The sequence below is a fragment of the Ctenopharyngodon idella genome, chromosome 17 (genome assembly GCF_019924925.1).
Source record: "Ctenopharyngodon idella isolate HZGC_01 chromosome 17, HZGC01, whole genome shotgun sequence".
NCBI classification, from domain to species: Eukaryota; Metazoa; Chordata; class Actinopteri; order Cypriniformes; family Xenocyprididae; genus Ctenopharyngodon; species Ctenopharyngodon idella.
The window spans coordinates 13,284,193-13,300,814 of NC_067236.1; the positions used below are offsets into that span (position 1 = coordinate 13,284,193).

The 16,622-nt window shown below is 36.4% G+C and overlaps 1 protein-coding gene across 4 annotated transcripts in view; it reads left to right on the forward strand.

Annotated features, from left to right (window-relative positions):
- zgc:103755 (uncharacterized protein LOC449988 homolog) overlaps window positions 1-16,622 on the forward strand; it is a 55,778-nt gene that overhangs the window by 6,880 nt on the left and 32,276 nt on the right. For all 4 annotated transcript variants that reach the window (XM_051869309.1, XM_051869310.1, XM_051869311.1 and 1 more), the window contains exons 2-7: window positions 2,342-2,488; window positions 3,094-3,233; window positions 6,161-6,254; window positions 6,401-6,562; window positions 6,657-6,775; window positions 14,989-15,234. In XM_051869309.1, the coding sequence (XP_051725269.1) occupies window positions 2,356-2,488; window positions 3,094-3,233; window positions 6,161-6,254; window positions 6,401-6,562; window positions 6,657-6,775; window positions 14,989-15,234 (894 nt within the window). In that variant the 5' untranslated portion in view covers window positions 2,342-2,355. The remainder of the gene's footprint in view (window positions 1-2,341; window positions 2,489-3,093; window positions 3,234-6,160; window positions 6,255-6,400; window positions 6,563-6,656; window positions 6,776-14,988; window positions 15,235-16,622) is intronic.

A 16,622-nucleotide genomic window follows, 5' to 3' on the forward strand; every position in this document is an offset into this window, starting at 1 on the left:
TTTGCCTACACAATTTCTTCCTTCCAGTCAACTTTGCATTTAATATGCTTTGATATTTCACTCTGTAAACAGCCACCCCATTCAGTAATGACCTTCTGTGACTTACTCTCTTTGTGGAGGGTGTCAATGATTGTCTCCTGGACCATTGCCAATTCAGCAGTCTTCCCCATTAGTGTGGTTTCAAAGAACAAGAGATACCCGGAATTTATACTGTAGGGATGGTCATTTAATGAAACTCAAATGTAAATATTCTAATATTTTGAGATACTGGATTTTGGACTTTCATTAGCTGTACGCTCTAATCAACAAATTAAAAAAAAAAAAAAACTTTTGAAATGTTTTACTTTACATGTAGGGAATCTAGAATATATGAAAGTTTCATTTTTTTAAATAATTTACAATAAAAAAATGAACTTTTTCATGATATTCTAATTATATGACCAGCACCTGTGTGTATGTGTATATATATAACTCTAAAAAATGTAAATACTAATTTAATGTTAATATTAAACTTCAAACCTCAAGCTTTTTTTTTTTTTTTTCTTTCTTTTTCTTTTTTAATGTTTCAATTATTTTGTCCATATGATGAATTGATGGGATTAAAAAAACAAACAAAAACAAAACATTGGATCCCACTAATATTCATTGTATTAAAATAAAAAATAAATAAATAAATAAAAAACAGAAGGTTGTACAGAAGGCTGGTTTTTCCAGATCAGTTTAGCATCAACTACCAACACTTTGTGAACAATGTCTGCAAAAAGTATTTGTGCTGTTGGGAAGTAAAGGTTCAAGCAGAGGCCAATACAGTACAATTGGCTCGAGATTGACTTTTAGTTTCAGATATTACTCTCAACAAACTAGTTTCTCCACATTACCAAAGGCAGAGGTCCAACCTCAAATGTAAAAATACAGAAACACTACTTCTTACAGCCAGTGAGAAGTGAGAATTGCATACCAGATCTGAATGCAGCATAGCCTTGTATAGTTCATAGACGTCACGTGATTAATTTGTTTGTTTTTTTTAAGAAATTAATACTTTTCTTCAGCAGTGATGCATTAAATTGCTCAAATGTGACAGCAAACACTTTTACATGATTGCAGAAAACTTCTGTTTCAAATAAATGCTGTTCTTTTGAACTTTCTATTCATCAAAGTATCCTAAAAAATGTATCATGGTTTCCACAAAAATATTAAAAGGTTAGTTCACCAAAAAATGAAAATTATGTAATTAATTACTCACCCTCATGTCGTTCCACACCCGTAAGACCTTCGTTCATCTTCGGAACACAAAATAAGATATTTTTGATAAAATCCGATGGCTCAGTGAGGCCTCTATTCACAGCAAGATCATTTCCTTTTTCAATGCCCAGAAAGCTACTAAAATAATGTTTAAAACCGTTCATGATGTGAGTACAGTGGTTCAACCTTAATATCATAAAGGGACGAGAATACTTTTTGTGCGCCAAAAAAAACTAAATAGAGACTTTATTCAACAATATCTAGTGATGGGCGATTTCAAAACACTGCGTCATGAAGCTTCGAAGCTTTACGAAAATTTTGTTTCGAATCAGTGGTTGAGAAGATGAACGAAGGTCTAACGGGTGTGGAAGGACATGAGGGTGAGTAAATGACATAATTTTCATTTTTGGGTGAACTAACCCTTTAAGCAGCACAACTGTTTTCAGCATTGACAAATAATAAGAATTGTTACTTGAGCAGCAAATTAGAATGATTTCTGAAGCATCATGTGACACTTAAAACTAGAGTAATCTGAAAAATTTAGCTTTGCCATTACATTAATAAATTACATTTTAACATGTATTAAAATAGAAAACGGTTATTTTAAAATCGTAACAATATTTTCAAATGTTACTAATATAAATGGGATTCATTTTGATTTCATGTTGACTTTAAACTCTTATGTACTGTATAGCATTTTATAACAAAATATCAAATGAAATGAAACACAATTCAACAAAAACAAAGTATTTAGACACTTTGTATAACATTAGAACAGTTAACATGTTCAATAACACATACTCTTGAAGGACCTCTAAAAATCACTTTGAGACCAATTAGATAAAAATAATTGCAAAAATGACTGATTTGTTTGCACTTGTTTTTTTGTTTTTTTTTTTGTGTTTTTTTTCAGTGTGATAAATTAATTAAAATGTATACATTTATGTAAGCATTACTTATTTATATTATTACTTGAATCACTGTCAACCCATAAATCTTATATAATTTATATATCAATGTCAACTGTAGTTTATTTAGTCTATTATGTCTCCCCATATGTGACTATTAATGTGTTTTGTTATAATATTTTTGTGTTTAGGTGGTGAGGGGGAGATGACCAAGGAGGATGTGCTGAGGGAGTCTTCAGAGGGAGACTCGGTCCTGGGGCGGTACAGCATTATTTCCCGTAACTCTGAGAGACCGGTGATCCATCAGGTGGCATCAGCGCCCATGCCTTCAGACTGCGGTAAGAATGTGGTTCTGTACACGTGAGTTGGATCAGTCATCGAGTTTCAGATGTATCCTTTCACTTTCAGTTAAACGTTTAGCCTCTATGAGAATATTCTCATGCAAGCTTTTAAGTGGGTCGCACCAAAAATGCTGACACTCCAGTTATTTTTTTTTTTCTCATGAAATTCTGCCTGCGGCTGTACAGCGATAGATTTTTTTATTTTATTTTTTATTTATTTGTTTTTTTCCGGTCGTGAGGCTGCCTGGCCAATAAACAAACAACTTATTTAGCTGTTTTCTGAAGTATAGCTTTATTTATGGTGTTTTTAGACCCTAAATTGCGGACACTGCTTAAGCTGCTGTAAAACTGACGTATTGACAAGGTCACAGAAATTCTTTTCCAATTTTCTGCCTGTCAGCACTGATACATCATTCTCTCTCTGTATTTGTTTCTCATTCACTCTCACACTTCACTTTAATTCACTTCAAACTGAGCTGTTTAACTGAATATGAGTGATCGGGCCTCTGGCTCAGCATGGGTAAATTGAGATGATTAAATTATTTATACTGACTCATGCGAATGTTTAGTTTGGGGTTTGATTCAACTGTTCTGTTTTGCAGAGTTCTCGTTCTTTGATCCGAATGATCCTCTGTGTCGGGAGGTTCTGTTGGATCCTCGGACCACTGTGCCCGAGCTCTTCGCTGTTCTCAGGCAGTGGGTTCCCCAAGTCCAGCGGAATATTAGTGTCATTGGCAACGAGGTCAGAATCTCAAACTCGTGGTCTTTAAAGACAATGTGAAACGTAATGTAGGCCTGTCACGATAATTGCTTTATCTGCTTATCACAAGATATATCCTCCTGAGAAATAGAAAAAAAAGGTTTGTGAATTTAGTTTTTTTTTTTTTTCATTTTTTTTTTTAATATATTTTATTAATATTTTATGCGATGTCCTCTGCAGAGGACACTAGGACTCAGTTATTAAGAAAATAAAAAGACATGATGAGACATGTACAGGCAAAAACAACATTTTTTTTTCATTTTATTTTTTTTTCATTCACCAATCAATTTAAACCAGACTTTGTATGAAGATGGTTCTCAACTATGTTATAAAAGATATAACAACATGGTTTGATATACTCTTTTACTTTATGTGGTGTGTGTGTAAAATGGCAATAAATGGGTAGTCCCATTCTATACAATTGTATCTAACTGGCATATTAATGTATTCTTGGGGCAACATGTAATACAAAAAAAAAAAAAAAGTGTAATAATGGGAGTAATAATGGCTGCATGGATGGGCGCAGAGTTCTTGCCCAGAACAGAACCATGCGCCAATCCAAACTATATGTTAATTGTCAATCATCTTTGACGATAGTGGTCCTGACAGAAACATAGTTATCCTTATAGTTATCTTTATAGTTATAGTTCTTGGTGTAAAAGGGGCCTTAAAACTCATTATATAACCAAAGAGATGCAGCCATTAAACAGTTGTTCATATAGAAACCTGAAGTAGGGTTTGTGTTTTAGACTTTCTTCTTAAAAGTCTAACATTACGTTATAAAGATGTTTTTGTTGTACTTGTTGTTTTTTAACAAAAGTTTTTTCGCATTCCAATTCCTATGTCTATAAATATTCTTAAGACTAAAATTTCTTTGTTTTTTGAAAGGGTGTACTTGCATTATTGTGCTGTTATAATATCATTATATAGTCAGTAGCATAAAATGGTCTTGAAATGACAATAATATAGTTTATCGCAGTTATTTATGGGGCAATATATCGGCCAAGCCAACAAAAAGTAGTTATCGTGACAGGCCTAATTTAATGTGACATTTTGTAATGAAACGGAATAAACAATACTTCTACAGCATTTATTAATCTTAGTTAATATTATTTCCAACATTTACTAATACGTTATTAAAAACAAACATTGGTTAATGCTCTGTGAACTAACATGAACAATGGCTTTTTATTAATTATTTTTTATTAAAGTATTTTTATTAACTAACATTTACAAAGATTAATATATACAATAACAAATGTATTGCTCATTTTTAATTCATGTTAGTTAATACAGTAACTAATGTTAACAAATGAGACCTTATTGTAGTGTTGCCAAATAAACCCTAAGCTCATTTTAAATTTATATTTTCATTTATTTAAACTTGATGTACTAGATTTCCAGGATCATAATGAACCATGCATGTGCTGCGCTGAGTTTTTGGGACATCTAGTGGTTTAGAAGAAAATAAAATCAAATGCGCCTTTTACACCAGGGCACCTTTAGCCTAGTGTACCCTCCTCTAATAAGCGTTTAAAAAAAAAAAAAAAAAGTATATACATAGTACATACATAGAAACAGAAATGTTTAATATGATTTTTGTGGCCTAAAATGATGCCTATATTGGCACCTCACTAGGTTTTGGACAGAACAAAAGACCTTACACTACCAGTCAAAAGTTTGGAAACATTACTATTTTTAATGTTTTTGAACGAAGTCTCTTATGCTCATTAAGGCTGCATTTATTTCATGAAATATTATACAATTTAAAATTATGGTTTTCTATTTTAATATACTTTAAAATATAATTTATTTATGTGTTGCAAAGCTGAATTGTCAGCATCATTACTCTAGTCTTCAGTGTCACGTGATCCTTCAGAAATCATTGTAATATGCTGATTTATTATCAATGTTGGAAACAGTTGTGCTGCTTAATATTATTTTATAACCTGTGATACTTTTTCAGGATTCTTTGATGAATAAAAAGTTAAAAAATATCAGCATTTATTTAAAATAGAAATCTTTTGTGACAATGTACACTACCATTCAAAAGTATTTCTTTTTTTTGAAGGAAATTAATACTTTTATTCAGCACAGATGTGTTAAATTGATAAAAAGTGATAGTAAAGATTTATATTGTTAGAAAAGATTTATATTTTGAATAAATGCTGTTCTTTTTAACCTTTTATTCATCAATGAATCCTGAAAAAAGTATCACAGGTTCCAAAAAAATATTAAGCAACACAACTGTTTTCAACATTGATGATAACTGAGTATCAAATCATCATATTAGGATGATATCTGAAGGATCATGTGACATTGAACTGGAGTAATGATGCTGAAAATTCAAATTTTGCAGCACAGAAATAAATGATATTTTAAAGTATATTAAAATAGAAAACCACAATTTTAAATTGTAATATTTCACAATATTATTGTTTTTTTCTGTATTTATTATGAAATAAATGCAGCCTTAATGAGCATAAGAGACTTTGTTTAAAAACATTAAAAATAGTAATGTTTCCAAACTTTTGACTGGTAGTGTACATAACATGTAAAAATCTAATTGGTATATTTATTTTTCCTGAAAATGTTTCAGAGGCATGTAATTACATTTCGATGAAAGATTGTGAAAACATTTCTTTTCTTTCGAATAACATGCACTGATGAATTGTGCGTAACAAGGCCAGGGACATTTATTCAACTGAACAGGGTCAGTTTTAATTTCACGTTTTCTTGCAGCTGTCATAAAACATACCCACACACTCCCCCACCCTGCGTTTAGTGTCAGGCTCTGTGAACTGCAATATTATCTTTCTAGACAGTGTGTGTGTCTCTGTCAGCATGAAATCTTTAGCTTGATGTCCTTGCTCTGTATTCATTCAAATGAGATTTGCTTTGTTCTGTAGATTCTGAAGAGAGGCTGTGGTGTCAATGATAGAGATGGTCTTACTGACATGACTTTGCTTCACTACTGCTGCAAGGCAGGAGCTCCTGGAATAGGTGAGTGTGTATTCATACTGTATGCTCACTATTAAAAAAAATCTCTTTAATTTTATGTTTCAGTAGAAAACTCAAGGACAGATCATTGGAAAAGCACTTGTGATAAGTGATATGAGAACTGATATGAGAATCAAATCTGATTGCAGGTGACGCTGAGAGTGCAGCCAGTTTTGCCCGTCAGCTGTTGTCGCTGGGAGCCGAGCCGTCTTTACGCAGCCGTTGGACCAACATGAACGCTCTCCACTACGCCGCGTATTTCGACGTTCCTCCTCTCATCCGAGTTGTTCTGCAGGCATCACAGCCGGGAGGTGAGGAGAGATAGTGGAAAAATCCTAATTTGAATCTCTTGGCAAATGCCAGTGCATGTGTGACGATGTCCGTATTTGATCTGTTGGGTTATAGAGGTGGATGCGACCTGCAGTGATTTTGACTTCGGCACTGCTCTGCACATCGCTGCCTCGAACCTGTGCACCTCTGCAGTGAAGTGTCTGCTGGAGCTGGGAGCCAACCCCGCTTTTAGGGTTTGTGATTTTCTGTATGGCTACTAACAAAGCAAATATGTTGGAGCTGTGACACAGAGAGTACACATGCTTGCATGCAACGGAACTCCAGTTTGAAACTGGTTTACGTCATGCTCTGTTTCCCTTAACTTTACCTCCCCTTTACTATACTGTCTACTCTCTACTTTCCTGTAGCACAAAGGGGAAAAACTGCAAAGTAATGAAATATTTAAAGGGTTAATTCACCCAAAAATTTAAATTCTGTCTTTAATTACTCACCCTCATGTTGTTCCACACCCATAAGACCTTCGTTCATCTTCAGGACACAAATTAAGATATTTTTGATAAAATCCGATGGCTCGTGAGGCCTGCATTGAGAGCAAGTTAACTTAGACTTTAAAATGCCCAGAAAGGTACTAAAAACATATTTAAAACAGTTCATGTGACTACAATGGTTCAACCTTAATGTTATGAAGCGACGAGAATACTTTTTGTGAGCCAAAAAAACAAAATAACGACTTTATTCAACAATATCTAGTGAAGGCGATTTCAAAACACTGCTTCATGAAGCTTCGTAGCTTTACGAATCTTTTGTTTCGAATCAGTGGTGTGGAGCGTGTATCAAACCAAAGTCACGTGAACCATTGAAATTTCAAAACACTTATGATGTAACGAAGCCTTGTTTACTGAAATCACATGACTTTGGCAGTTTGAGATTGTTTGAACCACTGATTCGAAACAAAAGATTCATAAAGCTTCGAGGCTTCATGAACAGTATTTTGAAATATTGTTGAATAAAGTCATTATTTTGTTTTTTTGGCACACAAAAAGTATTCTCGTCGCTTCAAAACATTAATGTCATTAAAGTCTAAATTAACTTGCTAAATTAACTTGCAATACAGGCCTCATGAGCCATCGGATTTTATCAAAAATATCTTAATTTGTTTTTCTGAAGATGAACGAAGGTCTTATGGGTGTGGAACGACATGAGGGTGAGTAATTAATGACAGAATTTTCGTTTTTGGGTGAGCTAACCCTTTAAAAGTAATTGTATATTTTCTGATAACAATGATTGTATTTGATACTAAAAATAAAAATGTATTTTTCTTTAATTACTCACCCTCATGTCGTTCCAAACCCGTAAGACCTTCGTTCATCTTCGGAGCACAAACTGAGGCATTTTTAATTAAATCCCAGAGGTATCTGACTGGTCCATAGACAGCAATATAATCACCACTTTCAAGGTCCAGAAAGGTACTAAAGACATTAAAATAGTCCACGTGACTGCAGTGGTTCAAACTTAATTTTATGAAGTGGTGAGAATACTTTTTGTGCACAAAAACAAAACAAAGATAACGACTTTATTCAACAATATCCTCTCTTCTATGTCATTCTCCTAAGCAGTTGACGCAGTACAGGCAGTGCAGTGCTTCCGTGTTTATGTCTGAACACGACTATTGGCCGGCTCCTGCGTCAGCATCACGCGCATGCGTCATGCTGCTCTCGTGAACAGCGTCGGCCAATACTGAGCCGGGGTTCTGACGTAGAACCCGGAAGCGCTGAATGTAAACAGCGTAAGAGAATGACACAGAAGAGAGGATATTGTTGAATGAGGTCATTATTTTCATTTTGTTTTTGCGCACAAAATGTATTCTTGTCGACAGATGGACAGATGGACAGGCATAGATAGATAGATAGATAGAGACTGATAGACTGACAGGTAGATGGAGTAAGTAGGCACACAAGGTGAGGTTTACGCACATACTCACACATTCACAGCCAGCTTTATCATTTCCCTTTCAGTTTGTCCCATCAGCACAGCAGTAAATTAGCCATGCTTATTTCTCTCCCTGAACTCATTTTACACTCGCGGAGCGTCACTGCCAGGGGTCATTCTCCTCACAAACAGCAGATGTCACTGAATTATTGATATTATTTAAACTTTTGTAAAATGCATGCATTTCAGTTCAGCAGGCCTTTTAGTCGGGCGTTAGTCAGAGTGGTTTGTTTGCATGTAAAGGGTTTATCAGCTCTGCTGCCAGAACATAAAATAGGAACTGGCGAGATGCTCGACTTTTGCTGTTTTTTTCTCTATGTTGTGAGGCAGCCAGAGTTTTCCATCCTTCATATTTTACTCCGCGTTATCTCTGCCATAGTGCGGCTTGTTTGTTGCCAGTGCTTTTCTCTGGGCATGTGTCCATTGCTCGTCAGTCAGGAGATGTTTTTTTTTTTTTAGCTTGGTTTTTGTTCCCTACCCGACACCCTAATAGAGATATCGTCAGTGTGTGGAACAAACATCAAATCATCTGATAACGTTGTAACAACAGGCTTGGCACACTTTTGTGTCAGTGGAGAACGTTCTGGAGTAGCTGAGGTTCAGCCATAAAAATACGCCTTGTTGCCAAGCAACAACAGAGACAATAGGAAACAAAGGTAGAATATGTGGGGAAGGAGTTTGGAAAATGCCAAACTATTGTTGCTCACTGTCTTTAAGCACACTGTCACACAATTATACCTGTTTTGCTTTGCAAACGCTGGCCAAAAACTTTTTATATTGCACATTGTGATCCTTTTGACAATTTTGAATAGTGTTGTTCAGATATTTTTCCATCCCTTGTCTCTTACATTATTATTTCATACCCTGCTAGTGGAGTTATATTACTATATCAGTGAGTCATCCTTCATCTGACAGACATGAAGCTGTTATGATCCTTTCTGCAGATGCTTTTGTTAACCACTAGGGTGCAGTCTTATGCAGTGGAAATGAGGTTCAATATTAAGGGAGCACTGAAATGGACTGAACCTTTTTTTTAAGATGTCAGCTTCAGTTTCAGGAAATATAATTTTGTTGTTTGCTCTTTGATACCAGAGGCACATTATCGAATATCACCTTTGAATAATTAGTGGAACTTCCTGCATTACATAAGCAGTGATTGAGGCAATGAGCTGTTTCACACTAATTCTCTTGGAAAAAAATAATGCTGCTGTATTTTCCAGCTTGCTGTGGCCATGCCAACGCTGAGCTGAACTTTATCTTCTGAGCATCATTTCATCATTAGCAAACCCCTCAGGCCTGCTGAACAGAAGATGCTTTCATTTGGTGACTTAAAATGATGACTCAGCACAGAGTGTGCGTGTTTGTACATGTATGCGCATATACTTATGCCTTTTTGTATTTATGCATGATTCACTGTACAGACATATAAATTAGAAAATGAGTAATCCATATAAACCTCTGTTTATTGTATAAATTATTCTAAGGACATAGCAATTGACATTTCTCCAAAGGACTTCTCCAAACTGCACCCATGCTGAGATGTGCTAACAAACTCCTGTCACGGTGATGGTGATAAACATTTATGCAGCACCATTTTGGATGTAGTTCAACATTAACTTTAGCTGACGAGGATATAACCTAAGCACAGGTTTGAAGGGTACCACTTGTCAGGACATTCAGACCTACAGTCAGCATATCTCCCATCACTGTTCGCCTACACCATCCATCTTTTGGTTTGGATTGACGAACAGAGTCACAGCCTTTCGGTTTTCTGTAATTCAGCCAAAAAAAGATCAAAGTGAAGGTTTGGGAATGTGTGTGTGTTTTTGTGAGTGCACAAGCACAATTTGCAGTCTTGTGCGAAGAGAATCACCTGTAGAAAAGCACTCAGAACCTTTCAAAACCTGCTGCCTTGCTGTCTACATGCGTTTGTACTTCAGTTTTGACGCCAACGCTAGCATATACGTACAGCTAAATGCATAGCCTTTCAAAGTAGTGTTGTCATAAATACAGACTTCGTTACTAAGTCGGTACTGAAATTTTAAAAATGTGATGCTTTGAGCACTGTTGAGCGGATTCGTAAACACCTCTTTTTGTGACGCTTTGAGTGCTTTGAGCGCTGTTGAGTGGATTCGTAAACATCTCTGATTGGCCATTGTGTTTACGCGCTCATCAGATACGTCTGTGATTGGCAGTACTTTTGACAACATTATTTCAAAGTATACTTCATTTGATAGCATGCATGAAAACAGAGAGTCGACACATGCACATTAGAAAGTTTTATCCTTGTCCAGTGTTTGAGCTATAGTTGTGGGTATTTCTTAACCCTCTAATATAGGCACTTACTGTCTGTTGTTGTTGCGGTCTACAGTAGTTTGTTGTTGTTGTTGTTCTGTCTACTCCGTTTCTTTTTGGAGCAAGTGTTGCTAGTTTGTGGACAAACTAATTAGTGCAAATTCAAGGCACATAAGCTAGGTTAGAATAAATTGGCTGCGCGCAAAAGGTACGCATGTAGCTGAAATTTACATTACGTGCACTCCATGCATACACTAGCATACGTGTGAAAATATTAGTATACTTTGGGCTTCATAAGTGACTGATTTGGAACACTCTATATACAGTAGGCAACCACTCCACATTGGAAAGTTTGAAGTTAGCATGTTGCTAAGCTAACAATGTGAAAAAAAAAAAAAAAAAAAATGCTAAATGCAAACATTAGAATGTCAAAAGCTGTACGTCCCTTCAAAATCTACAGTATTTTAGTTCAAATTTAATTGTCACTTGTAAGAATCCATCCAAATTAGGCAAATGACAAAATAGATCATTTCCTTGAGCTTTCAGCATTCTCAAAAACCTTGAAAAGAAACCAGCAAACATACAGAGAGCACTCAGTAAACCAAGCTCAACCATACATGCTTGATACATAAGAACAAAACTCTTTGGTTCTTGCAGAAGCTCAAATATTTTAATTTGTAGTCCAAAGATGAATGAAAGTCTTATGGTTTTGGAATGGCATAAGGGTGAGTAATTGATAACAGAATTTTAATTTTTGGGTGAACTAACGTTTTAAAGGGGACAAAATTCACTTTTACATGGTGTTTAAACATAAATGTGTGTTGGCAGTGTGTGTACACAACCACCCTATAATGGTAAAAATCCACCCACACCTCTTTTTTTAATCCCCATAAATCATAAGCAGTGTCTCAGAACAAGCCATTTGCAGATTCTGCCTTTTGTGATGTCACAAAATGCCTAGGCCCCACCCACAACTGATGACGGACTCAGTATTAACATAGACCACGCCCTGAGCAAGTTGTACACCGTCCGCCAGCAGCTGTAGCAACAAGAATGTCTCATAAGCAACTGTTTTGTTGTTGATGTAAGAGTGAACATAACAGTCTTCATGTACTCCCAAAATCAGAGCCACTGAAGAAGCAGTGGATTGGTTTTATTTTTGAAGGGAATGAGCCCCCATATACCTAAAATCGTTTATGTCTGTACGAATCATTTTATAAAAGCAAGATGACAACATAAGTTGTAACTTAACCGTAATTAAACTAAACTATGCCTGTTCTATATCCATGCAGCATATATTCTCTGGCTCTGTATGCATCATTGTCCGACTCCGGTTCGAACTTCTAAGTTTGAACACCACTAATGACAGTTTCTGACATTTTCAGTGCGTGAGTTTGTCCTGTTTTGTTGTTGCATGAGCCCTTGAAGCTCTGCCCTCTTCTTGAAAGGGGGCTGGGAGCAGCAGCTCATTTGCATTTAAAGAGACACACAAAAGCAGTGCGTTTTTGCTCACCCCCGGAAAGTGGCAATTTTAACATGCTATAAAAAATTATCTGTGGGGTTTTTTTTAGCTAAAACTTCACATACACACTTTGGGGACATCAGAGACTGACACCGTGTCCTAACCAGACACGATGCGATTAGATTCCAGCAACACAATTTTTCTGTCCACACCAGACGTGACGTAACTATGAGATGTGATAAAGTCAATCAAAAATCACAGCCAATCAGAAGAGCTTGTGGGCGGAGTCTCACAGCAAGCTCCGTGCAGTTGAATGTTTGAATGCTCTTGTTTCATTTTATTTATTGTGAAGATCTGAGGTGAATTGCCCATTGTTGTTTTCAGTACGGCTATAAAAGACACAAAATGATATTCAAACTCACATTAGCCACTTTTAACATCAAATAAAGCACATAAACAGTACCTGAGATTATCATTATCATACTTTTTGTGTTGTTCCAGCCGCGACGTCGCAGAAAAATAGAAACCGTTTCTAAAATAGAATCATTGCGTGTCGTCGTCACGGCTAGTTAGGACACGGTTTTATTTTACCCTTTAAAATGCTTTCTAGTTAGGTAGCTCCCTAGTGCTATTGCCTCACGCTCTGATAGTAAAAGACTAAGTTGATATATGGAGCTGCATGAGGCACAACATCACCCAGCGGTGTTGTTTATCTATGATCCCATTAGAAATTGAGAGCCGTTAGTTTCCAGTTGTCTGGAGCTGTACATTTATATGTGTCTAAAGATGGAAAACAACTCCAACTCACCCTGCCGTCTAAGAAATGAGTGGTGCATCAAACCATTTCAGCTTTTCTTGATGTGATGAGAGGCTCTCAAAATGAATGTCCCAAACATGGACACCCCCACCCACATATTAATGAGCATGGTGAAATGGGCAAGCACATTAAGTCTAAAGCCCGCAGAGAGCCAATGGGCTGAGGAAAAACAAAACAGTCACAGTTACTGCTCGCTAGCCAAGCCATGTCAAGGACGATGCATTTGTTTTGGCCATCTTCTGTGTTTGGTTCCAGCTCGGTAGCTGCCACAACACATTGTTGGATAAAACAGAAGGGCACGAGAAGTCCACTACTCAGGCAGTTGGCTCTGCAATACACTTAAAAATGGCGTTGAGCTGTGCTGCAGTGCAAGCATTGAGCTGTTTGGCCGGAGGGGGCTGATGTGACATCCTGATGAACATTTTCATCTAGTGTGTAACTTGGCCTGGCATATCTTGGCATTCAGTGATTCAGTTTAACTTGCCCTGGTATTATAGTGTAACTGCAGGATTTTTCCAGAAAATAAGCCAGGTCAAATTGTGTTGTTGAGAAAATAAAGTACAACACTGTTAAATAAAACAAAATTATTTTTTATTATTATAAAGTTTATAATGTTGTATTTGAGCTCTTAGGCTTTAAATTGAATGGAATGCAGAACTAGAATGAAAAATATAAGTAAACACTAAACCTAAACTAATTATTTAAATCGAAACTGACATTACAAGCGTGTGGTAAATGCATTATGTGAATAAACTTGAGCTCACGTACCTCTCTCATTGGGCACAAATCCATTCTTAAAGGTGCTGTATGTAATTTTTTGTTTGCTGTACTAAAACATAAAATGCCATATTATGTTTGCAGAGATTTACATGTAGAAAACATGCTAAGTTCAAATACTTGTTTCTCTGAAACAATGATACAGCCAGTTATTCTACTTTGAAATATGTGTTCCGTGTTGGAATGTCTGTTTTTGTTTTGGTCTGTGTGATCCAGCCCACTGCCAATTTTACGCAATGGTATTTCGACACCCCGGGTTGCCAGTTGGTGGAAAACACAGCATATTGCAGTCATGGAAGCCAGCAAATGAACTGGCATCCATCTTCTGCATCTATCTAAAAAGCTCTATGACCAGAGGCATATTAAATAAATACTGGAGATGTGTGACAAGACTGAGTTGGCTAATTTTCTTCTTGATAGGTAAGCATTGAGCTATGACAAGAGTTCTAAAAAAACCACACGAGCTGGCTTATAATTAGCAAACAATTGTAAACGTATACATAAATAATAGAATGTTTAAAAATGTATACATTTAGAGTTAAAACACTGATGTTAATACACTTTTTCCAGTCTAGTTATATATTTATTATTTAGGGTGGATTTATTTGTTTGAGTTTGAGGCAGCCATCCTAATTGTGATCCTAATTAAGATCGTCATGAAAATACAATCAGTTGTATAATTAAAAAGATGTTTCTCCTTAAATAGCTTCAATCTAGTTAGACACTTTGTGTTAGTAGCTGGTAGTGAATCGAACTGCTTTTTTAAAAGACTTGCTTGACTGCAGCTTAAATACTTTACATTATGAGTTGCTTGTTAGCTGCAGTTACAAAGCAGTCTTCCTAAAAAAGGCATGTGGTATTTGTGGTATATACAGATGGGTGACAAATTAAAGGAAAATCCATCTTGCAAATCAATACAAAGTTGTTCTGAGAGATCACCTTTATTCTTTGATTCTATGATGCTCTTCTAGTAGCCCAACACTTTTCTAAGATATTGGTTTTGTCCATTAATTTGTCACTATTTCATTTAGGATGTATGTTTTTACAGAAATGCTTGCATCTTTTTAAACCTTTTAAAAAGTGTGTTACTTGTCTTACCTTTTTAGAATGATAAGGGCCAGTGTCCGGCTGATGTTGTTCCAGAGCCTCTAGAGATGCCTCTGGAAATAGCTGATGCCGCAGTCCAGGTTAAAGAGCTGCGCACACTGCTGCAGGAGGTCCTCCCCAGGCCGGACGCTCCTCTCCCTCTCCTGCCTGCCCGACCTCCTGGTCTCCTCTCGGACAAAGCTCGTGCCCAGCTTTCAAGTATGGGCCTTCACCTAGGAGACAAAGTTGTCATTGCTGGTCAAAAGGTACTGCATAATGTTATGAACATTCATCCATCCATCCATCCATCCTAAAATTTATATATTAACAGCTTTTTTTTGTGTGGCCGAGGTGTACATATACACACACACCCTATGTATTCCCTATGTTGTGGGGAAAAATGTTTTGAAATTTTAGATTTTTGTGGGGACATCGGAGGAAAACAGCTCATAAATCATACTAAATTGTATTTTTTGAAAATGTAAGAATGCAGAATGTTTTGTATGATGGTTGTGTTAGGGTTAGGAGATAGACAATACAGTTCATCTAGTATAAAAAGCATTATGTCCATAGAAAGTCTGCATGAAACATGAAAACCCAGCGAATGTGTGTGCTTGTTTATATGATTTATGAGGACACAAATTTGTATAATGACATGGGTATTACACTAGTATTACAAAGTAAAGATGGTTTTTGGTAATTAAAATGGCTTTTAAAAACATACTAAACAATGTTTTATTAAAATGATGGGTAGGTTGAGGGGTAGGGTTAATGTAGAGGGGTAGAATATACAGTTTGTACAGTATAAAAACTATTATGCCTATATGGAATGTCCTCATGATAGGTGCACCGTGTGTGTGTGTTGGGAAAAAAAAAATGTTCATCTGTCTGCTTCAAAAATCAAGGAAATGTGAGTGCTTGCTGGTCCTCACATCAAATGTAAGGACAGGGGTTACAGATACTAGTGTTTGAACATAACAGGTTTGCTGTGATTGATATTGATTGAAGCCGTTGAGAAATCAGATTTAATAGAAACAGGTGCACCCCCACACAATGTTCCGTAAAATGAGTGTTGTCAGAAAGAAATGACTTCATGCACTGCTCCTAGCAAAGAACTAAAATGTCACCGAATGGTATCCTAAAGCTGCCACGCAATCAAATCTGTCCTGCATGCCCAGTGTGACATCATCAGTAATGGTCAGTGAATCAGCTGGGGCTCTCAAACCCGTTTGCAGTGGGTAAGGATAATAGTGGGTCAGAAAACTAAAGGAGTTAAGAGACCAGACTCATCTGCTTTGTCCTTGCAGAAATAATTCCTTTAAATTTTTTTTGACCTGCTCTCACACTCACATACCTACACACCAAATTATCCATTAATGGAATCCTTCACCACATTGGGACTAAAGTGAGCAGAGTGCTGAGAATCTGCAGATTGGCTAATCAAAACCCCATTATCTTCAGGGATCCTTGACGCCGCTGGCTTTCTTTGATCCCCATTTTACTTTTAACATTATTTTTATACAAGCTTATTTGCCTGTTTATGAATGTCGGCGCATAAGAAAACAAGGTCGGCTCTCCGGCGACCGGACGAACGAGCCTAAATATGTGCCTCTCTGTGCGAATGTGCTTGTTTGTTTCTGGAATAAATAAGTAA